Source organism: Gasterosteus aculeatus, chromosome 7 (genome assembly GCF_964276395.1).
Source record: "Gasterosteus aculeatus chromosome 7, fGasAcu3.hap1.1, whole genome shotgun sequence".
Lineage (NCBI taxonomy): Eukaryota > Metazoa > Chordata > Actinopteri > Perciformes > Gasterosteidae > Gasterosteus > Gasterosteus aculeatus.
Genome location: NC_135694.1, coordinates 18,202,727 through 18,230,424, shown reverse-complemented (window position 1 = coordinate 18,230,424; position 27,698 = coordinate 18,202,727). Strand labels below are relative to the sequence as shown.

The following is a 27,698-nucleotide window of genomic DNA, read 5'->3' as shown; positions in this document are numbered from 1 at the left end:
CATGCAGATGAGATAAATAAACCAGGTTCAACATATTACTTTATTAACAAGGTTGCAAAATAAATGAGTTTTGCTAATGTTTAAATACATCATCTGCGTTTTTTGGTCATGGTCGTTAAGTTCTCAGCCGAATGATACGTCACAAGGAATTGTGGGACAAAGTCCCTTTTCCTATCATAAAGGACGGTCCAGACGTTCCTATGCTAAAGGAGCTAAGTAGGGAAGCATTTGAGCTTATCATATAGAGAATTTTAACAGCTCTTATCATGGCGGCCACTTAAACTACTTCGGGGTCATTTCACTCAGTTAAGAACATACCCAAAGCTAATTTGTCAATTTGAATCCAGTCATAGTATCAACACTTTTTACCCAGAATGAAATCAACAGAGCACCGCAGTCTCACGCACTCTGTGCATGCTTTGTTCTTGATTAACACTTTCCCCGAATCCAAAATACCACTATAGTCCACTGCAAACATAACTTTCTCTGAGGCTGCCGCTGCAGGGAGTGTGCATGACTCCTCCCACCTCCTTCTCCGCCTGGTGGTTGGCTTACTGTTAGCCGAGGAGGCACTTGATTTGATATATAGCAGAGCATGCATTTTAAACATCAATATAGCTAACAATCATGCTTGTGGCAGCCAAAATTGTGATCGTGATTAGAATTGAATTAATTGTGCAGCCCTAGATACTATATTGGGACGAGTTTTAAAAGATGCAATAGAAGGAATTGGTGTGCCCTGCCACTATCGTAATATGTTGCTAAAAAAGATCACATAGTTCATGAAAAAACACAAACATGATAAAAATCATTCTTACTCTTTAGCAAGGAATTTCCTACTACGGCCTCGGGGTCAAAACGGGAACACACTAATCCAGCGCTGGTTTCCTGCATTACCCTATATTTAGTTTAATCGATTTCATCATACATGGTGTGAATCATGGGACCCGGCTCGGTAATTGCAGAGGAATTCATTCTGTCTAAACTCATAAGGCATTAGGTAAGCGGTGGGTGTGTCGCCCTGTGTATTTCGGAACAGTCTCGTCGCCTAGGATGAACTGTTAAATGAATACCGGCCGACGTGTGCGAGTGAAGCAGATGTTTAGTCATCCTGACTCTTTGCCAGCCGTGTCTGACTGCGATACCGAAGAGCCCAAGGCGAGTCATCCTGATAGCACAGGCTCTCGTTCTCTTCAAGTTTAAGCAGTATTACTATGACTTAAGCGGTTATCGCTACTCTCTCTCTGTGATTCTTGGCACCGACGAGTTATTCAACGCTCTTTTTCTCCATGGTGCCAGCTGCACACACCACTCGGGTTAACAAGACCGCAGAATATCATTAGTACCGCTCCAAATGCCCTAATGCAACCACAAACAAGGACGACCCCATTCCTAATGCGTGTTATTTTAAATGTATTGAACATTTAAAATAAAGTTTACTGACAAGTAGGGGGAGCAGGAATCCTCACGATTTGTGAGATAAAGAGCAGAAACTAAAAAGATGCTCTCTTGTTACTCAGGATTTAGGATTTTTAGGATTTACTCCATGCGATGGCAGTTTTCCTGGGAGTTACTTCCTCAAATAGACCAGTAGGCACTGATGGACAGTGCAAAGGGGAGGTCACCAGCCAGCCTTTTGTTACCCCTTGTTCTAAGTTAATTAATTATTAATTAATCATTGATCAACTGTGATTTTTTGTCTCATAGTTTCGGTATTCTAAAAGGTCACATCAGACCAACCCTCCTGGCCTCGCATGCAGGGGAACCATTTCTTAATTGGCCTGAGGGTGATTCGCTAAATCTCCTGCTTTAACGATCTACAGTAGCTCGTAAATAAGATAAATATTAAAAAGAGTGACAAAGGAGGTTAAATGCTACGATCAAAACGGCTTATTTTTTCACGCTCGGGGTGAAGCTGGAGGCAGCAGCTTAGCAAAATTCAACAAAATCCACCAGCACCTCAACAGTTCAACAGCAGATATTAGTGCTCCTGACTGCGTAAAATACACTTTACACAATAGCATACACATAAAAGGTGAACAAGGTGAATTTAGTTATTTATTGGAGTCTGGTCCAACCAGTGATACCAGCGGCATCATAACCCCAGCTGGAACGGGAAGCAACAATCAAAAGAAGAACTGCAAACTAACAGCGGGAAAAGTTACAAAAATAAAACACGATGGTTGTGGTAAAGATGAGTCATGTAACGCACACTACTTAAAGTTGCCTTAAATGTGGCTTTGTATAACGGCGATGACGCAGTTAGGGCCGCCCACTGTCATTGGTCAACATCGAGACACAAGCAAAGATCTGTGTTTACAGAGAACTGCAGCATCTGCCAAAAGCCTCACTCTTGGTCGGCGGTTTACTTGAGACATTCCTCAGACATAAATGAACGTGCACAGCCCAAACGCATCGACGGGCACAAGAGCACGAGAAGCGCGGCGTTCATCGGGAGGGGTGAAGTGACGCTGGCAGTGTTTTTACAGCGAGTGCGAGTGTGTGTGGAGCGCAGCCCACGGGCCAGACAGTTCCAGCAGAGGAGACGGGACAGTCGCCCTCAGGAGAAATGGAGGGGCCGGGAGATCAGGGCGAAAGGTGTGAAGGGAAGGCGGTGAGGGAGAGAGCGGAGGAGGGGTGGGAGTGTGTCTCAACACGCAGCCCTTCCGGGAAGACGGGCAGTGTCTTCCAAAGCACTTCCTCCCTCCAACGTTGTTTGAGGTAGAGAAGGAGAGAGAAGATCTCACAGATGCATCACAGGGGAGAGAGGCCCTCAGGAAAACACATCCCACATTCAAGGCCCCAGCTAATTGTTCAGTCAGTTGCTGATGCATAGCTTTACGACCTTTAATGAATTTCCTTTAAAGCAATGGACTTGACTAGAGTGTGTTCAGAAGCCAACCACAAAAAGCAACAACAATCTGGTTTAACGGCAAGCTGCGGCTGCTATGAATCTCAGTATTTTTTGTTGGGCCTTTGAAAAAAACAAGGGAAATATTTAACATAGCTACGGCTGAATTCAGTGGAATAAACTACAAATCTCGAGGGGATTGTAAAAACCTACTGGCATGTGAAACCCCTATCGTCTGTGGTGGAAGTGGAGCCGGCCCGGGGTGTTTTCCACATTACATGCAGCACTAATATCAAAGGACATAACAATTCCAGCTGCGTTGCTGTTGCTGCTACACACAAGATCATCTGGAGGAGTCATTCCCCGACAGTTTTCTGCAGCCCCCCATCCACCACCGAACACAATCAGATCCACACACACTCTGCATGCACAGACCTAGAAAACAAGGTATCGAGTCTATAAATCAGAGCAGCATAGAGGTTTAACACGGGCCTCATTTAGTTTATCTGCAGCCAGGGCGTGGAATAAGAAGGAGGCAAAAAAATAGAAGGAAGACATTTCTATTCTCAATGAAAGCTGTCGCTCCCTTCTGAAGCTTAATATGAGGGTGAAGTGGTTGCACGCGATGGATCTGGCCCTAGGCGCAGGCCTGCGACAGCTGAGATGCTACCGCTCAGATGTGCACCGTCTATTAGCCCTTTGGGCCAAACTGGCAGACAGCAAAGGCAGGTAGATTGGGTATGAATCAGAAGCACACCTTTCAAGCTGCAAGACCCCCAAGGAGTGCAAGATTCATGGTGGAGACGTCTCTGCACGCATGTGCAGTAAATTGCTCATTTGTAAAGAGCTGGAAAAGGTAGTAGCTCTAATGTCTGTATGCTAGATATGAAGCTAAAACTAGTGAGGGTTAGGCTTAGCACGGGGACTGGAAACAGCGTTAAAGCTACCGTTGTCCACAGGTAGCAAGATTGAGCACCCACAATCCCCTCTAAAGCTCATTATCTAACACGTTACTCTCCACGTTTAGTCCGTACGAAAAGTATCAAGGAGCCACTTTGGGGAAGGTATGTGAGGGACGTCTTACGACTTCCTTTACTTTTTATGGTGACCGTGAGGTTGCTGACCATACGCTTTACAAATGTACTCCTCCAACCAGTGCATCAAAACTCCCTGAAAGGAAGCTCGAATGATGGGTAAGTCTGTCCTGAGAAGAGAAACAGAGGAGCATTTTATATTCAGTTTTTTATTTATTCTTTTGGTCCAAAACCCACATGTGCAAACAGTTTGAATGCCTATCTACCAAACCCTTCTAAAATAACGTATTCACTGTTGGACCAACAAACTGCTTCTCGATAGTGTGATGCATTTGTAAAGATGAAGACCAGCTGGTCTACAGAAAGAGGGCACCAGAGATCCCTCACACAACGTTGGAGTCAGTGCAGTCAAACCAGTGTTGAATGCAGGTGGATTTTGGCAACCTGGCCGCATTGCTAACTGAATTCCTTTGAAAAGAGACAATCGTTATGCTTCATAAAGTGAAAGACACTGGGGAGCAAAGTATCATTTATATCACTTAAGTATCTGGCCAAGATTTGGTTTAGCCGACTCCTGAGCCACAAAAACATGTTCACACAGGCTTTGCTGCTCCCCAACACCTATAAAAAAAACCTTTGATTTATAAAATTAGCATCCCACCGCCAACTTAAATACAGCTTTTTGGAACGAAAAGCTAAAGTATCATATATAATTTGAACTCCATCGACTTCACAAACACAAAGTCTGTAAACACATTTGACAGCCCCCTCTGCATCAATTTGGATCCTTGATTTAGAACTTCAATTGGACAATTTTATAGGAGTGCAACACTAACTTGGTTGAGTAGTCTTCCGTCTCTCCACAGAGAAGAAGTTCAAACTCTTGACTGAACTTCCCACCTGCTAAAACTGTGATTCGGGCTGAATGTATTCACTACAGCTTTAACTGTGATGAAAGTTGTACAAGTAACAACAATGAAAAAAAAAGTCCATACTCCGGACTTATTTAACAATAATCAAAAAAATTTCCCACTTGTTTCTTTTGTATCCGTCACTCACATAGGAGAGAAACTTTGGCCTTAAAGTAGGACCTTCCTATGAAGGAACTTATTGTCAGCAACTGTGGAAAAATAAAAGTACGGCGGTAACATTCAAGGGAGAAAAAAAAAGCTGAGCATAAAAGGGAGCCGATAAAGAAGGTAGATTGGCGATAACAGACAAAGACTGTACATGCAGAAACGCGCCAAGAGCAGGAGACGAGGGCCTGCGATAAGACGTGCCGCGCTGAAGGTGGCGAACCACAGGCGTCTCAAACTGAGAGACAGGAAGAGGGAGAAAGACTCTGGCACAGAGAGGGAGAGAATGAAGTGTGCACGAGTGTGGGCGTCTCACAGTTGCACCTGTGAGTAATCTTTGGTGTCCGTCAGTGCGCCGTCGACAGGCATCTCTCTAGGCTTCGCTTCCTTTAAATGGACCAGATGAATTTTCAATCTGCCCCCTTTCATCCCAATTCCTTTATTTTCACCCCGGTCACTTACAGCAGCCCGGCTCTGGTGCTGATCGGAGTGGCACGAAAACAGCACGAACGTGACATGCCGTACACAAGCTGCACAAAAGACGGGCTTCGGGGTCAGATCCCCTCCAGCAGCCAAAACCACTGAGCATGACGGCAATCTTGAGATTAACTAGGCTTTGTGATGCCGATCTGTAGACGCCAACCCTGATGAATGCGACAGTAAAGAAAGAAATGGTCTCATTCAAGGCATAAGAAACATCTAGATATTACTGCTGCCGAGGTCTAAACAGTCAGACAATATTAAGGAGGATGAATACCAATGACTTAACAATTCAAAAAGGACAACCATCACAGGTCAATTTTTGTTCCAGATCCAGGTGAACCCCTCAAGTTAGACCGACTCCTATAACACGCAGCTTGTGGACTGACTTATTGGCATCTGGTAGAGGAATTCAACTTTCCTCTGTTTTATTTCATTGTATTGTAATGTATATAAAAAAAAATGTGACTTTGTTATATTGAACTCCAGACAAAGGCTGTGCCAGAATTTTCACAGTGTTATGGTGCAAAACGAAGCTCAACAAAAGACTCGGTGTCAATGACTTAGGCACATAACCTATTATCTGATCTGGCCGATGTCTGATATCCATGTGTAATGTTCCATCACCTTCATCCGGCTCCCAGTTGAAGTCAGACATGACTTATAAAGTTGCAAAGATACAAAGGAAAGCTTGACAATGACAAATGACAAACCAACCCTATAGGAAAAAACGAAGTAATGCTCCAGGGGGGTGAAGATGATAAGCGATCTCAGTGTTTTGACTGTCAGCAGCATCTGCTGGGTCATGATATGGACTGAGGGGACAGTGGAGCCCACAGGTTAAGGTAGAGTTTATACTGCAGTTTCATGTTGTCATGCGACATGCATGAAAATCGTAGTAGATAGGCTACGCAAACAAGCTAAACATCAGATACCAAATATGGATGAGCAACTGAGGACTGACTTGTAAACAAAGACACAAAAATCCAACAGAGACTTTCACTTCAAGTGCTGTTAGCCATCTACGAAGACTTCCTATCTTTCTCCGCCAGCATTTAGTCTCCATGAACTCCTGCCTAAATAGATTAGAAAAAGCACTCTTGTTTTTCTGCAGACATGGCAAGCTGTCTGCTGTCCATCAGTCCACATCAAGCACATCCAATGTGCAGGCCTCCACCTCCTGCACCTCCTCCTCCTCCTCCTGTTAGAAACAGAGGCCGAAGACGGGCAGTCGGGAACCATGCCAAATACACCAGATAGTTTCATCCACAGCTGCAAGCAGGCCGCTCCAACTAACAATGAAGTCCACTCATTAAAGCCAACCCGGGATTGACAAAAGAGAATTGCAGGGAATGAGTAGGAGAAAGGGGAAACATAATAACAAAAAAGGCATCCTGCGATGGAATAGACTCAAGAAGTGATAATAGCTCATACCAGATGTAAGAGAGATGTGTTTTTTCCCCCTTGGGCTATGCAGGTTAATGCAAATGTGGTGTGTAACATGGTGTTTAACAACCAATGTTTGTTGTTTAACGGCCTGTTATACTACTCATGTAAATAAATAATGTGCATAATATCAATTCATTCAGAAGAAAACTATTTATACTGTATAGTTTGCTATAAAAACTATTTTTACTTTATTACTTATTAAGTAATAAGTAATATAAATATATAATTTTTTTTTCAAGGCCCGTTAAAAAAACAGGACTACAGGCTTGCAACCAGGCTACAACAGTTTGTTGTTAGTGAGCTAAATGATAAAATCAGCATGCTAACGTACTCAAAATGACGACGCTAACATGCTGATGTTATGCTTTTTACTTATGCTTCATTTAACGTGTTAGCATGCTAACATTATCTAAGTAGCACTAAACAAAGTACAGCTGACGTAGAAGAAAGTGTTGGTAATGCTGGCAGGTATTTAGCCTTCCTGCCAGCATCGCTAAACAGAAAAAAAACGCCGGAAAATACGAGTCACAAGTGTTGTTGTTGAGGTGGCCAATGACTGAAAATGAGAGTAAATGACATGGCTAACATCAGCTGTAATTATCTTTCCATTTTCTATAGGCTGTTATTGGCAGTGACATTTCTCCACACTGTGTTTGATTAGCCGCAGCTTCAAAACAGTCAAAGATCTCTCACAGACCCAAAAGAGCCGACCACACAGGCCTTCATGTCTTCCAAGGGGTCCCACCAGCAGCCTGTGTTTTCCTGCCGAGACTCCAACATTAAAGACTGCTGCCTTCTATTTCGGTCATACGGTTAACTTTAACGGAATTGGGCTACGAAAACCAGGACCTTCAAGTGCTGTGTGTGTGTGTGTGTGTGTGTGTGTGTGCGTGTGCGAGAAAGAGAGCGTGCAGAGCGGCAGCGTCACGCTGGGAGCGCAGTTAGCTTGTAGCATACAAGTTTCTCAACACATCCTTCGTTAGCAGGAGGGACATTGCTTGGTGCGATGCCCGTGTAACCGGAAGCCGCCGGTAATGTCGTTTCATGCTTTCACACGAGCTCGGACTGTCTGTGTCTGCGTGTGTGTGTGCGTGTGTGTGTGTGTGGGAGAGTGTGTGTGTGAGTTGGTGGGGTGAGGGGGGTGACCAGCGACCGTCGAGGCATCTAACGGAGGCCCGGGCAAGAGGGCGGGGAACAGCTGGCCTTTCATTGAGAGGCTTTTTTGCGCTGGCAGTTAAGATTACACTCAAAGGGGGGGGGGGGGGGGGGGCTTTGTTCAAATAGGAGCCAACTGTGTTTGGAAAAAATATAAATGCGAAGGAATTAAGTGGCTTGTGGGGGGTAATTGTGTTGTCAAGCAGTGTTGTCTCTCTTGACAATTGGAGTTACAGAGCAGACTAAAGATATTACCACAATGTACAGTCCATGCAATTTCTAGAGAAAAGCTACGGCTAATTACTTTTTGTAGGCGACGCTAACTGGGCTAAGGCTTCAACTTGCAGCACTAAGACTGTATTCTGTGATGTTCTGCCAACGTAGCACCACTCAAAGCCTCACCCACAATAAAAGACTGGCAGAGCAGAAATAGATTCAGTTAGCAGGGTCCCTTCATATCCGCCGTTGAGATGTGAGCAAATGTTTACTATCCCAGAACATATTGAGAGAAAAATGTGTTGTTGCACTTTCAAAATGGTGCAAGAGAGCGGTGGTGACGTGGTTTTAACAACCCTAAAAAGTCATGATATGATGCCGCAAAACACAAGGGTACGTGTTATTCAGAATACACAGTTTTCATTCTATTCATTTTTTACAGCAGACTTTTACAGAGCATGTATTTCTGACTTATGACAGCTATATTCAGCATTTTTTTTAAAGCATGTGATAAGCCTATGGATATTGATATAGTTTAAAGTAGTTGATTCTCACTTTTTGGGGCCCTAACAAAAAACAAACTCTAGTTGGGGACCCTTGTCATATTTTAGATGTCTAGAAGATACTTCAACGCTAGAACTTTTAACATCTAAACAGACAGTTAGAGGATAAAAAGGTCAAATTAAAAAAAATGCGTCATCACTGCTGGCCGCATCTAAAATAATATTGAACATTCTCACCCGCAGATACTGGATTGAAGTTGGTGGCATCAGCTATTCTTTCACTGATTTTTGTTATTAATGTGATGGGATCAAATGATTGAATAAAACATGAATTCGAAGAAACACATTTAAATTTCAACCTCGTGCCACAGAGTTTCTTTCATTGTGTTTGACAAGAGGAAACACTGTGCTCATCGCATGCACAGCAACCGCTTGGTCCATTCATACGCTGCGTGTTGTTGGATTCGGTATCAAGTGGAGTACATATTTTGAACCCTCGCAGAATGATTCCATCTTGTTATTTTTAGCGGCAAGCTGCCGTAGCGCCCCGAGACCCGGCAACCTGCTCTGTTCTGCAGCCCCCATGGAACTAGGCCACCCAGTGAAGACATCAAAATGCTGATTGTTGGGCTCCGGAATATTTACCTCATCCTTTATCCCCACCCCCATCCGGCCAGTTGGTTCCCACACTCCCCTTTCTGTAGCAGGCATCACTGCTCTCCAACCTCACCCCAACAAAAGGGCAAATGAGCAGTGACCTCACCGCGTGGAGGCTCGGTGCTCGTACGCAGCTTCACATGCACGCATTGTGACTAAACACACACACACACACACCTACTCCGGGTGTCTACCACAAACTGTGAGTCGTCTTTCAAATGTGGCCATGACATGAATGAGAAGCATTTAATGGGGATTTTGGGGAATTTGGTTGCCACGTATGCCAAGATCCAACCATATTGACACTTGAGCACTTTTAGAAAAAAGTGCCCCCTGGATTCTGACCAATGACGGGTTGCCATCGGGCATGACATCGACAAGCCATCGGGGCCGGTTCCCGGCAACACTTGTTCCACCGCCGGCTAGTGTTCACCATTAAACAACACTTGGCCCATGAGGCGTGCTGTTTAGAAAGAAGGTGTATCCACACAGCATACATTCAGATTCAGGTACTGGTCCAGTTTGAGCAGATTAGAAACAAAACACACAGGTTTAAAAAAAACGCTGTGACTGTGTCTGGATGATGTGGTGTAGTTTGCCCCCAGCTTCTGGATCGGTTCAACGAAAAACTTTTCTGAGAGGTGTCAGCTGTACTCTTTTCTCCTCGTCGTTTTAGGGGAGCGTTTCGGATCACCGCTGCTCCTCTGGCTGCCTCTTTGTGGTTCCCCGTCCACACCTCCCGGCTTCTCAAGCTTACTGGCAGAATAAAAGGCCTCTCTGATCAAAAGGATCCAGCTCCAGCTGAAATAACCTGCAGCTATCAAAACGGCTTGTTTATTATGCATTGCCATGACAACATCAGATAAGAGTATATAGGGGCTAAAGCAGGGGGGCAGACGATGACAGGGTGAAGCGTGCAGGTTACAGTGACTGAGTCTGTGCGGCGGCGGAAACGGGGGGAGATAACACACAGGCCAGGTCAGCTCTTCGGTTACCTTCGGGTCAAAGCTTGCGTGTGGATTATCCCTCAGTGAACTCAGGGATACATATCGTAAAATACAATTTAAAAGCCGCCTAAATGCCATTTCTTTAAAGTAGGGTGGTGCAGCACAACTATTTCTACCGCTGGAAAAACGAACTGATAGCGGTTTTAAAATAGCTGACTGATATAAAAGAACCTTTCATCTATTTACACTAGATAAGCCTTGTGAATAACAGTAAAACAACGAACAATGCAACGTTTCCAAGCCATATCTTAAGTACGGTTAACAAAGAGCAGTGGGACTCACATTAATATAAATTATTGATTTTGGTATACTGTGTGGCAGTAAAGTCTACACCTCCAACAGACCTCACCCCTCCTTCCCCCCGGCATTCAAGTGTGCTTCTGTTAAACGCCACAATCAGACGCATGAGAACAGAACAAGTTGAGCCGCTGTTCTCCCCCCCGCGCCGCCGCCGGTGCACCAAGTGTTCAAGAGTTGACCGTGGGCGATGGGTGGAGAGCTCGCAGTGGGCCGTCTGGGGGAACACGCCCCTGACGGCCAATGATCCCCGAGTGAAAATGTCACTCTGAAAAAGAAAATGATTGACAGGCCATAGCTTTTTGACGTTAGTGAACGCTACGGGGGGGAACAGGCAGAGCACGCCCGCGCGGCTCGGAGAAACATAACTCGGAGCTAGTGTTGCCTCCCGTGTCTCCGATAACCTCCCATTCCGGCCGCAGACGTGCAATACTACACCTGCTAACAAGGCCGCCTGACATTCTGCCTCGGCTATTTACTTTCCACTATATTTACGATCTCCTGTGGCCAAGCCTTTTCATATTCCCTTTGATTTCTTCCCATTAAAACGGCGTCGCTTTACCGCGTCAATGATTGCCGGGACCTTCGTCTGAACTTTGAACCCCCGACCGGGCAAGAGTCGCTCTCTCTTGTGCGCTGTGGGAAGGCGAGGCCTGCAGAGAGGGGGCTCTGGGTTGGGGGTTAACTCTTTTACGACTCGCACCATAAAGCTTCCTGAAAAGGTTGGTTGGGCCGAAAAAGCGAGGGTATGTTAACCTGTCACCTTCCCACGCACCAGAGCAGCGCAGGGTCATGAGGAAACGGCTCCTCGAGGACGTGTGTGTGTGTGTGTGAGAGTGTGTGTTGGAAGTTATTTTTGTTTGTGTGCCAGACGTGTCTTTCTCCTCTCCTAAAAAGAAGGTGTTTGTGAAAGCCATCCCAGGAGAGCCCACCCCCCCCCGCCCGCGGCGCTGTGAGATCGCTCCCACCTGTGAAGATCAAATATGAGACATTTATTATACGGGGGGGACTTATCTAGCGCTCCCTATCTGATGAGCTATGTAATGGAGAGGTCTTGGACGGATCCACTTTCACTGCCCTAAAAGGCTGGAGAGGTGACCCAAAAGGAAAACATTATGTGAGGAAACAAAGGCGCTGTGGGCGTGGAGGAGAAACCCTCTGAAGAGTACTGCCCTCTCTCTCCTCCTCAGACGCTATGTGTGTGCTTTATTAGTGTGTGGCAGATCTGTTCGAGATCTCCCCACTCACCGATTTTACAGTTGTGTCTAATAGACTGTTTACAACAATAACTGGGTTTCGGGAGGTGGAGATTGGCTGTATGTGTTGGATCTATTGATGTGCTAGCAAGTCAAACTGTAGAGCTGTAATTTTACCGTATCGTGGACACCGACACACAAATCAAAGTTGAATGAAGCGTTCCTGTTATCAAAGAAGGCCGGGACTTCCTGATGGGGAGAGGAAGTGTCTCTGGAGAGGCAGAAGGAGGGTTGAGAGATTATCTCTTCACACTGAACCAACAGAGAAGTGTATGGCCCAAGGATATGTGAAATCACACTTTCAGACACAGTCCTCGCCTCGCACCCATGCAAAGGACTTCATGTTTATACATCAATAATAAAGAATCAGATTCCAAGTTTAATACGAACACAACTATAACAATTCAAAGATTCCAATTCAAAAAGATGCCAAAAAGGGTGCCATGTGCCGTCAGACGCAACCTAAAGTGGGCGAGCACCTGATTCAGGTATGATGAGGCTGCCACCTGAATAAATGAGATTAAACAAAACAATACACCTCTAGGAAATACAATAGACCTTCAAGTTAAGCGATTGTCCGTCAAGGTGTATAATGATGTATAATTTATGTCTGAGTCTGGCTACAAATGCCATTGTATGATGATTATATTATAACCCATAGCATAGCATTTTCTTATATTTTATTTTATTCCTGTTGCATTATGTTGTCTTATCTGTTTTGTTGTCCATTGTTTAACTGTCTGCTGCTATGCACCAATTGCCAAGTCAAATTCCTTGTATGTCTGACATATTTTGGTAATAAATGTTAAATGTTATTCCTTTTATTGGGGTTCACCAGAGCTTTGTGTACATTATATAGACCAAACCTGAATGTTCTGCTATACCAAATAGTGAGAAATGAAAAATCCAGAAAATGTTTTTTCCTATTTTTTAAATACACTATCTGGCACCAGTATTTTATATGTTATTTTAATACATTTATTTTAGGGGTATTTTGGCCATTTATGCCTCAACTCCACGTTGAGAGCAGTGAAAAAGCTATTCCTAAATCAGATTTATCCTCTGAATTAGCATATCTCCTTATCTTAAAATAGCTCATTTGGCTTTTCTGCTCCTCAGAGGCCTTATTGATGATACAATTATATAATTAGCTCCATATTAAATTGTTTTCTTGTGATTGTGAAATAGATATCTCGCTGTCCCGAGAAGACAAATGTATGGCTTTACCAACGCCCGACTAGATGCGGATTACGTCGGTTTACTCATTCGACCTCTACAGTGAGTCAATTATTGATTAAAATCTGATTAGTCTTTATTTCTTTCTGTCAAAGGCTACTTTCGCCACAGAAATGAATTGTGCCGCCAGTCTGGACCGTGGCTCAACCACTAGTCTCTCATGTCATGATTACGCGATAATAAAGCCATCATCAGATATTAATATGTGATATCTCAAGATAGTCCAATAATTGAATAGTCATTTCAGAAAAGTGTGCTGATAAAATTGGCTCAATATGAAAACATTTGAATTTGTCATTTGTAGTTAAACACAAAAAGTTCATAACAGGTTCCAGTTTCATCTTTTGGTTTATAACCTTTGGATTGTTGATCTAATAAAAACTTTTTGCTATGTTTTTTCATAATACTCAACTGTCCCACTGACCTGTTGGTACTACGGCTGAAACGAGTAGTGGAGCGCTTACCAAATTAATCTGAAAGTAACTGAATCCAAACATAAAAGGGATTATTAAGAAAATAAATGTAAGTGGGTGAGGTACCTGCTGAGGACAGTTTAACCAACATGTGCATGTTCAAGCAAGGGGATTAGCAGAAAGAGAGCGAATGGGAGGAGGAGGGAGGGATGGGGGGACCAAAACAGGAGGGAGTGCTCAGATAGCGCTGCGATGCTGGGATAGGTCCTGAAGCACAAACTGGGGCTCTGGCCTTTTTGGAAGGACTCCAGAGCTTGTAGTGCAGGTCTCCTTTGATAAAGGGCCACAGTATGTGTAAGAGTGTTGGGCTGCAGCCAGGGTACACAGCCTTTTGGTAATAGTTAACAGAGTGGGCAAACAGTGGAAGTCAGCGGCATGGAGGTAGGTCAGAGTACTGCAGGAGGCCGCACTGCCCCCCTCCCTCCCTCTGGCACTGCACCGAGACACTTGGCTCAGCTCCTGGCAGTTGGGTTTGATCTAGAGCTTCGTCAACATGCTGTTGACTCATGTAGGACAAAGTGCTGTAATGAGCACTCAATAGGATTTTCTTCATGAAATGCTATGGGATGTTATTCCGGTTTTAAACAAATGGCGTATGAATGACAGGAGGATTTTCCTCCATCACGGTCGTACGGTCTGCAATGTAAACATACTGCAGTTTACCTTTTACGTTATTAACATGTATTGTTTTATTTGACATTCTTTACGTTTAACATTGTTTCCATTCCAAGTTGTTGTTAGTTTGTAAATGCTGCTACGAAACCACTTTATCCACAGCAGGGGAACATTCCAAGCATATACAAAGATGGTGAAGTTGAAAGCCATGGACGGCACTTTGAATGAACCAATTCCCCCATTATCATTAAACTTTTGACGGTATTTCTGGTAACATGCACACTTCCTCTCAGCTCCATTTTGATACGTATCATCACAGCATACAGCCATGAAGACTTATTGCTCTGGAAAATCGCATCTAGAGCCACTGGCAGAAGTGGAAAATGATGACTATTTGTGGCTTACCATGTCACATCTCATTTGGCAGAGATCGCTAATGTTACGTTGTTTCTGTGACCACAATGTTATTGTGTATTGGTGATTCTTCACGGTCACATTTACCCTGCCAGAGGTAGAAGCGCCACACAATTGTGTGTGCGCGTGGTGTATATACGATATACGTGTGTGTGTGTGTGTGTGTGTGTGTGTGTGTGTGTGTGTGTGTGCGTGCGTGAGTGCACGTCCTCCTTTCAAGTGTTCCCCGCAGTCCCACACTGTCCCAGGACTGCAGCACGGCACACAGCATGTCATTACCCGGTCCTCTGCCAACCTGCTGCTCTAATCTCAGAGAGAGCAGACCAAACACCAAACCACACACAGCTCTGCTTTAGTCTTCAGAGCTGCCTTTCAGGGCTGCTGTGGTGTCATGCTGTGCTAACCCCAACCTAGGGCCCAGAACAAGGAGCAACACCATGCTCCGCTCCACTCCCGCACAGCAATCTGGGGGTTTAAATAGCAGCCTGTGAGGGCCTGGGCAGCTCCGGTCGCCAACGGACCGTCACGAAGTAAAAAAAAAAAAGAAGAAAGAAGAAGGAGCCCACATGACTGCATGCAGCTCTGCAAACATGCCTTGTTAGCAGCCGCGTACAACTTCCATTCTGTCTCGGAGCGGCTCCCTCAGAGGAGGTTACCGGGTGAATGGCCCTGATGAGACATCATGGCCCCTGTTCTCTCAAATACAGACGGCCTTTTGATCCGCCCACCTGATTCCCGTAAACCGCTTTACTCCAAGGGCGGCTGGCATGGAAACAGCGAGGTTCTGTTTTTTTGGGGGTGGTTTTGTAGAAGGAGAATCCAGGATGCCTTATGTTGGAGTAAATGTAAATACAAAGATTATGTAAACCCGATGTAGAAGATATGCCTCCCCCACCCCCCTCCCTCTATCACTTCCCTCCAAAGTCTGTGGTCAAGGCCATTTGAAGAGAGACCGACACAGCAATCTGGCATAGAAAAGCCAAGATAGTGAGGCATTTTTTAAGCGAGTCCCAAAGTAAAGTCGTTTGTGTTTCCGATGCCAGCTACGCCACACTGGTAGGTTAAACATGAGGGGAGGCAGCGAGCGTCCCGAGCCACTCTCGGAGCCCCCTAAACAGCCGTCTGTCTAGGAGCATTCCTGCTGGGTGCCAAGGTATTTCCTTTGGACAAGAGAGGGAGGCACAGAAAAGGACCGCTTCTAATTAGGAGCAACTAGTCGGAAGGTCGTGGCCAATTGGAACGTCTCTCCTGGAAACGCACTCCTCTTTTGAGGGCAGTTGGACGCTCCGCCGGACGCTCCGCCAGGCGCGGCCATGTTTGGGTTCAGTTGTTTTTTTAGTGCGTGCAACAACGTTACCGCATGGCTTGGGGGCGCCATTGTTATCGCATGCTTTTAAGGGAGTACGTAGCTATAAAGTAGCGTCACAGTGGCTGCGGGGCCTCTAAAAACAAGAAAAGCATGTGGCGCCGCAGTCCTAGGCAGCTTTATAGCTGGATAAATATTGGCTACAGTGTCAAGCTTAAACGACTGAACAACCCAGAAAGTTGATTTGTGGGATTTTGACCTCCGTTTTTCAGTGCAACATGGACTCAAATGAAGAAGCCGAAGCAGGCAGACAAGAGCTATTGATGGCAGTGCAAGTGCTGTATGAAATGCATTTGTATGTGTGTGTGTGTGTGTGTGTGTGGGGGGGGTGTGGAAAGCTGAGCGCAGGTGGCAAAAAACGAATCTCCAGGTCCACTGTGACATCTTTAAAGGCAGAATTCCTGATTATAATTTTGAACAAACCTTCCTCTCTGACATCATAACTAAAAACAACAGTACACGTGCGTTATTCACTTCTGTCGACACGCTAACAAACCCTCCAGTGTCCGTGGCTGCTGGGCTCCAATCTGACAAATGTATATTACTATATCACTATCCAATAGAAGGGCTGGGTGAATGCATTGAACAAATCTAAAACTAGATGTGCCCAAACTTTCTTCAATTGAACAAAGAAGTGGAAACAGAAGTAGTAATTTCTTGGTAACAAAGATGAACGATGAAGTCAGTGCTGAGTGTCAATTACTGATGTTAAAAACCCCAAAGCAAGCCAGAAATCTAGGCGTAGTTATGGATTCGGACCTGAAGAATATATTAAGGATTAGAGCAGTGGTCCCCAACCACCGAGCCGCACCACAGAAAGCTTATATATATTTTTTCTGAAAAAGGTTTTATTTTGAAAATTGACCGGATTTTCTCCTAATTATGTGCGCTCGTCCCTCCGACATATTCCCCACGCGGCATTGTCCCTTCGCCGACCAGCGAGAGCGCGCGACTACTACCACTACACCACGATTTTGAAAAACTTGCATTCATCTTCAGACTGTAACGGTGTGTTGACATGTCTGTAAAAAGTAGGGCTGTCAATAGATTTTAAAAAACTAGTTAATGGCACATTTCAAAATTGTGTGATCGCGACCAACTCCAACAAGTAATGAGTAATCACTTCTAGACAGTGTTGTTATCTTGGAGGCAGAATCCCGCCGGGCGGAACATGTTGAACTAGCGACTCTTCCTGCTGTGCTCGTGCACTTTGCTCTCATCTCTCCATCATTTGACGGCTGTGTTTGAAGTGCCACCAATTACCGACATTTAGCCAGGACGTTTTCCCAACCACTGTCTTTTAGGACAACAGTGGTTGTCCTCTGCAGACTTGTGTGCCTTGCATGGATAGATGTTGAGATAGAAGTAGCCTAGCTTAGCCTAGCCTATCAGTGCGTAACGTATAACCCTTCTGTTTGACACGTGGAGGAATTCCTTTGCAGTTCTCTGTATGTTTGCTGTATGTGGTGCCTCTGTTTGTGTCACCTCCCATGCAAAAAGCTCTCTCCATCTTCTACTGCCGTCCTGTCTCTCCCGTCTAACTGACTGCAGCTAGCGGCAGTTCCATTTCCGGCACACCGGAAGTAAACAAAGTTGCTTTCAAATATTTTAGCGCAATAATCTCGGCCTCATTAATCGCATGGATTAACACGTTAGTTCTGACAGCCCTGATAAAATGTCAATCAGGAAGCAACAGACCACTGCCGTTCGAGTCCTCACTAGTACCAGGAGGAGTGGATCACATCACTCCTGTTCCCAGGTCTTTACACTGGCTTCCTGTCAAACAGGAGAATTGACTTCCAGAATCCCACTGTTGGTTTATAAAGCACTGAATGGTTCAGGGCCAAAGTACATTTCTGATCTGGCTGATCCGTTATGAACCGCCACAAACCGCTAGGTCGTCGGGGACGGGTCTACTTTCTGTCCCAGAGTCAAAACTAAACATGGAGGAGCAGCGTTGAGTTTTTCTGCTCCATATTTCGGGAACTCAGTCCCAGAAAGCTGCAGGTCTGCTGAGTCCCTCGGCTCCTTTAAATCCAGATTACAGACTTTTCTGTTTGCTGCTGCCTTTAATTGACCATTTCTGCTTTTTGGAATACTGGAATACTACACTTATCATTTTATTCTATTTTCATTCATTTTTTTAACATTGTCTTTTAAAAAAAAAATCAATCTGTTTTAATTAATGTTTTAAACTGTTTTTAAATCTCCTTGCTTTATGTTTGAACACACGTTATCTGGTTGACTGTTTATTTTCAAGTGTGCAAGCTGAACAATTAGCAAGGGACACAGACACACATTTGCAGATGAAGTACTTACTTACTAGCTAATCCTTTCATGAGATGAGATGTTTCTTCTTATGTCATTCAGAGTTCCCCCTACCATTATATCCAGGAGGGTGGCGAGCTCGCAACGCCCCGTCCCCCTGAAATGACCCTGTGCCCCCCCCAAGAAATGCAGGTGCACGTGCCGCTCGTGCCAGCGGACAGAGGCCGCACAACCGAAAACGACAACCCCCCCGGTTGGCTGATTTGTTCCCCCGACCGGTAATACTACCCCCCCCCCCCCCCCCCCCCTAAAGTTGTAACCATTTTTGCGCCGTTTACAATTTACGCACAAGGGACTCACAGGAAATGATGATATTGAATCGAAGCCATCCTGTTTAGTATCCAACACAGCAGATGATACAAAAAGTACTTAAAATCACATATTCAAACAGGCGAAACACAGAGTGACTTTGATTGTGAAGCCGTCAAAGGAAGCGCCACATATTCGTCAGCAAGGTATGACGCTGCCCGCTCTTCCTATCGAATTCCGGGAACTCCCGTTGGCGTTTCTAATTAAAGTGTCTTCCGCCAAAAGGATTCTGGGATGTGTAGTGTCAAAGTGCACTGGCTGTTAATCGCCAGTAACCACAGGGGTTGTGACACATCAAATAAAATCTCAATCTGTAAATCAGGTGCAAGTGGTCATTGTTTCAGAGTAAGCCACAGCTACCTGGCTACACAGTGTTACAGTGCTGCAAGGCCACAGTGGAAGGCCACTTTTACCTTCAGCCTTTCTATTTCAATAAATCAAACTCTCAAACTCAATATTGTAACTAACGCTAAATCTCTTAGAGAGAGTAGAGAGCAAAAAAAAGAAAGAAAAAAGCTCATAAATGGGACACGCCGTTTGTTGTTTGGAAGTGACCATGTGACTTCTGCGGCATAAAGCGTTTTTTGTCAGCGGCGCTATCTCCCTGGATCTGGGGTAACAATATGGCTTTTGTAGTCATGCAGCACTGAAAGATCTAAGTCACTTTGATCCCGCCTAATAGAGTTTGGTAAATGATCTCAGCAAGGGAGCTCCGCCTCCTGTGCACACACACACACACACTTTGTGGACACACTCCCAAAGGCTCACTCATGCTCACACACACACACACACACACACACACACACTTTGTGGACACACTCCCAAAGGCTCACTCATGCTCACACACACACACACACACACACACACACACACATAAAGAACCAGACCGTCACACAGGTGAAAGCTTCTCTCGCGGATCGTTGGGCCAAGCGTTCAAGCAGAACAGTAGAAAATGTGCTCCCACTGATAAGACTAAGCTTTTCAATACTAAACAACATGTTTCTGTCTGGAACATACTTATATAATATAAATAACTCTTGGCTTCTATCACTGGACCCAAAACAACTGTGTCTGGAATTGTGTTGCCGGGGTGTTGTTGAAGTGGCAAACACACAAAAACACAAAGAATGCCTGAGAGAGTGACTGGAGGATCCAAGGGGAGCCGGAGGGGGGGTTGTTGGGGGGGTTGTCAGAGAGCATTTATCTGTGGTATGGTGATGACTCTTTTCCTCCAAGCCCTCAGCAAACTAGGCGCTTCCTGCCTTTCGAGTGCATGTAGCCATTTTTTTCGCCCTTGAAACTGAAAGCGCATGCAATTAATTACCAGCGTGCTGAAGAGCTGTCGAGAAACAAGAGAGGACTGGTTGAAGGAGAGGAGGTGAGGAGGAGGAATTCTAAGCCGCACCGTGGGAGGAAGAGGACTGAGAAATGAGAAACTCCAGAGAAGCTTCCGAGCCCTTTGATGTCAGCGGGAGCCGGGGGGCCGCCCCTGCCCACCGCGGGCAGGGCTCCGTGATAAGAATCAATATGTATGAAGTCATTTGGCTGAAATTAACAGGACTTTACTCGTCTGACGATAAAACGACAAGGCTCAAATTACACCTCGACTGAGTAGCAGCAGTTGGGGATTCCATTCGACACCACATTTCGTTTCAACTGGTGCACGGACGGCGGTGCTCCAACGTGGGCGTGCCAGTACGCCCACAATAACCAGGGCGACAAGAGGATGTGTAGCAGGTGTAAGATGGGCTATTTTATCTGATCGGATTTCCTTCGTTACGAATTATGTTACAAATCCTCTAAGAAAATCTAATGAATTGTTCCCCTTTATCTTGATGAGTGTTTTTATAGATTGTTTGTTTGAAAATATTCACCCGTCTTCCTTCACCTCGAGGAGAATACAGTCAACCTCCCCCTGCGTAACTATCGTACTCCCATGTGGGGCATTTGGGATCTGTTGCAACATGGTTCCCTGCAAATCTCTACAAATATTGCCTTGATCCCTGGGGGGTGGAGGGGTAGTTTGGCCTCCACACGCCCAGTGACTTGGTTTCAACCGGTGGATTGGAGAACAGGTGCTTTACTTGACCTGCCCTGACGGAACATATCCACAAAGGTTGCAACAGATACCAATCTTAGTGGGAACACAAAAATACAGAGGTATTCTCAAGCGTTTAACCCGACATAATTGAATTCCGCTGACCCTGAACACACCCTGGCCCCGCCTGGCCCTGTGTGAGGTACGAAGCCATCAAAGGAAAACCAACGCCTGCGCTTGTATGTGTGTGTGTGTGTGTGTGCGAGTGCTCTTTTATATAAGTCAGTGGTGACTCACTGCCCTAGATTGTAATGGATGCGTGGCTATAGACGATGGCACAACTTAAAAGAGCCGCGTTCCTTTGCTACTCCTCAGCTGGCCCGTTGGTTTCTCAGAGGGACACACAATAAAAGTACTCCAAAAGAAGGGCGAGAAAAAGCCTGTGTCATTACCATTTTGGTTAAGTGCTGTTGTTGAGTGTGTGTGTACCAGTTTAAGTTTTTCCACCACTTTGTCTGAGATCAATAAAATTGGAGCATATGAAAGCAGACGCACACACACATACACATAGAGGTGTAAGAGGACAGGTTCTCCCTTTAACGGAAGGTTTTGTAATGTTTGTTCCCCTTTCACTCTCCAACTCGCCCCGTCTGTGGGCCTGCTCACAAGTCGAAGTCAAGTAGTAATTCCTTTACCATACTGCATTGTGTCTGCACGGAGCATGTGTGTGTGCTCTACATAGATGTGCAACCAAAAAAAAAAAAACATTGCAGCCGTGACTCTCTCCTCTTTTTGCGAGAGGAGAGCAAAGACATAGAGAAAAGAATGTGTCGCACTCCGTCCATGAATTCCAGAACTGGCCTAATGACTTAAAAAGAAGGGGGCCGGTGGGATTAAGAGATTTGCCATATTGCCCCCTTCTCCTACCTGCCTCTCCCCTTTTTTCTGCCCATTGCCCCGAGAAACATCTCAGCAGCCACCTCTTACTGTGGGCGAGGGCTCGGCGGGACAGCACTCGCCGCTGCGCCATACCCCCCTCCCGCACCCTTCTCGGGAGGTGAGACCAGTGGAGGGAGGATAGAATAGGAAAAGAACTAGCAGGCTGGACCGGTGGCCACGTGGAAAGGCAAAGAATGATGAGGCCACATAAAGGCCTCCGTATCAACGGGGCTCAACGTGTTTCTTATCCGATTTGCTGGCTTTAATGTTTGCACTCGAGTAGCATCCCTTTAAAAAAAACAAAAAACACAAACAGCGGCTGGTCACAACAGGCGCGGCGGCGAAGCGGGGGGAAATTGTCACCTTATGGCGATTTCATTGGTACCTTTATATAACTGCCAGTGTCGCCGAGGGGCAGATAGGGACGAGGACGTGGTCTCATATGGGGAATGTGACCCAAGGCCTTTTCTACTACTGCTAAAAAAAAAGCAACAATTATTGGGTGGCCAGATGGGTGTTTTTTTAGTTATGGATTCATGAGCAAGCAAACAAGCGGAGGTTCTGTTGAAGGAAAGTATTAGAGTGAGGGCAAAGCTACGCTAAATGTATGTAGCACTGTCCTTTCACCCGTCTTATTTCGTTTACAATATGTCGCTGCATCCCTGTTGTAATACAAACTCTTCCAAAGGTCAAGCCCATTTCCTGATCCCGTCCTGATGATTTCCATACTTCTCCCAGTGGTCACGTCACAGGGAGTTTAGACGCCAAGGACCCCGTCAGCTTCAGGTGAACAAATAAATATGTATTTGTTTCGCCACGTGTACAAAAGCAAAGCAATGCAAGAGCCGAGGAGTCGCGGACAGGCTGTTATCTCATCCAGGGAGAGAGGACGCATGGACAGGAAATCTAAAAGGAGTTGGGGTCGGGGGGCGGGGGGCCCGTATGGGAAGTGCAGTGTAAACAGCTTCGGTTTCTTAATCGGTCCGGCTCACGTTCGGAACTGGACGCGCTTTGATGTTTCTCCCTCGGCGCCGCCTCCGCCCTCCCATCTCTCGCTCCCAAACGGGCCGTGGCGAAACGCGCAGATACCGGCATCAGACGGGTTGAAACGGGGAGTCACTCGGTACCTTTTGGGACACTTTGAGATGGAGACGGAGGAATGTGAAGTGGTGCACTGGTGGTGAAGTGGTGAGTTAACTGGCGTTCAGTCAATTGCCTGCCCTGCCTTGACTATAGCGGATGTATTTAAGGAAACTCTCAAAAAGGTCAATTCAACATTTCAAGGTACAAAAGACTAAAAAAATACAGCGCAAGGATGAAAAGAGAGTCAAGATGGATTTAAGCAAAGAAAAAAAGAGGCGGAGCCCTTATGATGTTCTTTGTGGCTCAATGCCCATTGGAGGATAAACTTCAACTCTCAACAGAGGACAGTTGAAAGTCCTCTCAAGTTCAAAGTTATCCCAGAAGCCTTTGCACTTTTCCTCTGGTCATAATGCAAGCGTTTTGGAAAGGAGAAGGGGGGGGGGGGGATTCCTCAGCACTTTTTTTGTCCAAAAGCGCTGGCAGGACCCCAGCCAGTGTTCCAATGAACGTGTTCATTCAGAGGACAGGGCACTCTTCCAGGGAGAACGCAGTTTAGCAGATCAGAGGGTGATGTGTACTAAAGCAAAGTCTCATGACTTTCAGGAGAAAATTGGGAATTCCTTTCATCCCAGGCCCTCGCAGTGGGGCCCTCAGATGTGTTAGCAAACATGGTCACAACAGGATCTGATGATTTATAAAGGAGATCACACCATTTCTGTCGATTCAAAACGAGAGTATCGGGAGAAAGGCTACAAGTTACACTGCTTTTAGCTTATTGAAAATGCTGTATTCCTGTTTAACTTCGAATGCCAAATGCAGTTTTTGCAGTAGAAATCAACTGCAAAGAAATCAATTATTGGCGCTACTGAATGTATAAAATCAATATTGATGAATGAATAACACTGCAGGTAAAAGGAAAAAATATATTAATCTACAAAAAATATATTTTTGATTCGGGGGTGACAGCGGGGCAATTTAAGAAGTAATGAGGACATTCGAGGCAGGAAATCAATCAGTGGAGCGCACCCGTCCGCTGGGAGAGGAGAACGGGGCCGTAAAGCGGCCTGCGGGGCAGAGAGGACCTGTTGGAACAGGCCTAAGCTGCAACAAAGAGCATCCTGCAGCACAACACGTCCTCTGTGCACTGTGGGAACGGCCTGGAAAGAGTCTGTCCCTTCTTAACCTCGGACGGAACCACAATAACTTGCCCGACTCGGAGGAAACAACTACAAACAGCACCTGTGCACATTTCTTCACACTGCAGGCAGATATCACTTCAACAGTCTCTGTCCTCCACGTGCTTTCCTTCACAGTGTCTTCCTGAAGCTCTCTGCCCAGATCCACCGGGGTTAATAACTTTTGTTGTATTACCTCTCCAGCACATGGAATAGTAAAAAAATGTTTTACGGGGAAGACAAAAATAAAATAAAAGGGAGCTTAAATGAGCGTTTGATCTCACCTGCGCTGTGATAAGCATCCATAACATGGTGTCAACATCCTCCACGGACACGTCAGCTTTAACTGGAGGGGGAAAAACACCGGCGGCTGTTCGCAGTGTTTGAAACCGGGCTTTCTCTGTGGAGAAGCTGTATGAATCTGGGCCTCCATTCACAAAACCCTCCCACGCACAGTGAGTGAGAAGAGACAAGATCCTGCAGTAAATCCTATCTCAGGAGAAGCTAAATAAATTGACGCTTTTTTTTGCTTCAATTGTAAATTTGCATGAGTCTATACAGGATTTGCATGAGTTGTTTAATAGTCTTCGACCACACTTTAATATTAAACATGGAGAGTTAGAAGATTGGATGCCAGGAATAGCTGTCGTCCTTGAAAAGGCCCTCGAGAAAGGTTGGCAACCTCAACCGAACCCCTGGTGAGAAAAATCGATGGAACCACAAACTAACCTCAACAAAATCGGCGTGTCATCACGGTTGTTCCAATGGTCACGAAAGCATTGTGATAAGACGTACGCTTTAATTATTTTTCTCCTATTGGCAAAGTTTTATAATATTTCTTCCCGTACATATTCACGTTCAGTTGTCTCTAAATTATTAGTCCACATTATCAATGTGAGACTTCATTAGGACAAAATGGCAACCAGAGCAATATACTTCTGCGGGTGTTTATGAGTGACCTAAAGGATGCAATGTGACAAGGTCCGCATCCACCCACTCATCCACATTGCTTAAGTGTCTTTGAGCAAGGCATTGCATTCCTGACAGCTTTGAGCTTTGATTTCCTCGCGGCAGAGCCAGTAGAAAATGTGACACAGGTGTGCAACTATCACAACAGGTGCCCCCCCCCCCCCCCCCCCCCGTGACCCCCGGCTGTATGTTCGGAGGTGAAGCGGCTCGTGCCGATGCGCCCGTAACGTCCTTACCTGCATTAGTTTCCCGTGCGCGTAGCCGGCGCTTCTTCCCACGAACACCCCCTCCAGAGTGATGGTCTTGCCCGCCGACTCGTGGTTCAGCAGCTCCACCTTGATGACCGCTCGCTCGGACTCCGGGCCCGGCTGGCCCAGCACCACCTGCAGGGCCGCCATCAGCAGCCACGGCCAGAGCCCGGCCAGGCGCCGCTGCGGGACGCTCATGGCCTCGGCTGGAGAGGCGGTGCCCGGCCGCACATGGTGGACTTCAAAGCAGGCGAGCACCGCGGAGAGACGGCCGAGGAGAATATCTATGTCCTCGCTTATGTGTACACGTCCCACTCCTCCTTCTTCTTCTTCTTCTTCTTCTTCTTCTTCTTCCTCCTGCGCCGACAACGAAGCGCTAAACGGATACAATCCAAACTTTTAAAGCCGGAGGACTGTCATCATAGCTCGGGCCTGAATGTCCCACAACGTCCATTCAGCACCAGAGTTTATACTCAAACTCCGCACGTCGCGCGAGTGCCTTAGACTCCGGTCAGCGGCCACATGGAACAAAAAAGAAAAAGAAACTGCCCTTTTCGAGCTAACTATTAAAATAACTTTTATCCAGTGTCACGGCTTCCAGCAGCCTGGTCCTCACCAGACAACAGGACACATGTCCTCACCAGACAACAGGACACATGTCCTCGTTCGTAGCGTGTTCCGCTGCTGCACGCTCTCTTGCGCGCTCTCTCTCTCTCTCTCTCTCCCAGAAGAAGGGCAGGTCCTTATTTATCCGTATGCGAGCTGGTACGAATGTGACAGTGTGCACACAAGTTGACTTTGCCTTACGAATCGCACACCTTCGCGACCAAACACAAAGACACGAAGAGGAGAAGCCGAGGACAGCGCGTCCCCCCCGCGGGCGCTATGTTTTCTGTACGAATCCACACGCGGAAAAACAGAGAGGGACGACTTGAACTTCAAAGGCTGAGCTGCAGGTTGCTGCTGGAAAGTTAAGAGGCATGTTGACGCGTAGCAAAACGTTGAGTAATATCAATGTAAATATGTATTGTTTTACAACCTCACTTAAAAAAAATGGTTGAAGAAGTTGTTAAATTCAGCCGTTCTCTCTAATTATTAACCAAAGCGAATGGCCCGCTGTCTTGCTTCACTTATGACTTAGTCGCTGTACTGGGTCTGAAAACCGAAGCGACTTCTCTAACAGACACGTGGACTTTTTTCCTGCAGTCTTCATTTAATCCAACTCGCCGCGGGGAAGAAGCCGCTCTCGCTCAAACACACGGCTCACTGCCTCCGCTGCACCGTGACAAATGGGTGACGATCCTCCGGAGGACACCCGAGGGGAAAATGAACTGTTTGTCAAAATCCATCAACGAATCCCGTTCAGAAACACTACAAAAAGTACGAAATACAAGCACTCCAAACTCCCGGTGAAGCCCGTTTAAAGTTTAGAAAGCGAGGAGACACCGTGTGCGGTTATGACACCGTCCTAAAAGTCTTCCTCCCGGACTGCGCGTCGCTCCCCTGGGATCCCACCGACACCCTCTACCTGATCGCTGCTGCCTTCACGTGCTGTCGGAGACTGGGGCTCTTCTTGAAGCGATGCACGTGTATGACACGATCTGTTTGGGAGAGGCTGCATCTTTGACACCTAGCTACTTAAAAACTAAAGCGAGGGCCATGTTAATATTATTACATGTGCATACGGTTAGAATGTGGTATTTATGATGAAATAGCGGTACGGTTGGGTCAAGAGTTTACACGCAATGGGATGTACATTTCTAGTCTGATGATAAAGTGTTCTAATACTGCAGCTGTTCCAGGGTTTGTTTCCAACACATGGATGTTAAGAGTATCTAAAAATTGTTACGGTAATATCAAAATAGCTCCCGAGTAGCACCTGAAGGCCACATTGCGGGGAGGGCGGGGCAGCCCCGCACATGAGAACCGATCCGGCGGCTCCCTCTAGCGGTTACAATGCACAGAACAAGCAGGCACCCCAGTACAACAAGTGCAGCATCAACAAGACATTAGGAAAATACACGTAAACAACACACCATGCAGCTGAATAATGAGAAATATGTTTAACTTTAATTCTAACACTTTTACACACTCGCCTTTAAAACATGTCAGTTACACTTTAAAAAAATACATCCTTTGAACCGATGCAGCAACAAACAGCAAACAAAAGGTGTGAAATTCTACAATCACCAGGTTACTATTACAAACAAAGCAAACATACACTAAAAAATCTAATCTTTTTTTTATTTTAAAGCAATTCATTCAATATGTTCTTCCCCATTAAATCAACCTACTACTACTTTGGCAAACAAACTGAAATGGGAGTTATGTAAACTTATTCGATTTTCCAAATTCAAAAACAATAAAGAAACACACAAATAAAACAATCAAAAAATCCACAAATGTGGAATAAAATGTTGCACAATAAAAATGGAGAATATGGTCTAGTAATACTGAGAATTTAAGATCTCATCGTGCAGACTGGCTGCCAAATAAATCAAGAATTGACATGAAAACAAAAAGT

The 27,698-nt window shown here is 45.7% G+C and overlaps 1 protein-coding gene across 1 annotated transcript in view; it reads right to left on the bottom strand.

The window, feature by feature from the left end:
* The window catches only part of rnf43 (ring finger protein 43), a 64,596-nt gene extending 37,894 nt beyond the window's left edge, over window positions 1-26,702 (bottom strand). Inside the window, exon 1 of the mRNA XM_078106176.1 lies at window positions 25,163-26,702. Coding sequence (XP_077962302.1) covers window positions 25,163-25,372 — 210 coding nt within the window. The 5' untranslated portion in view covers window positions 25,373-26,702. The remainder of the gene's footprint in view (window positions 1-25,162) is intronic.
* Between the last annotated feature and the right edge of the window lie 996 nt (window positions 26,703-27,698).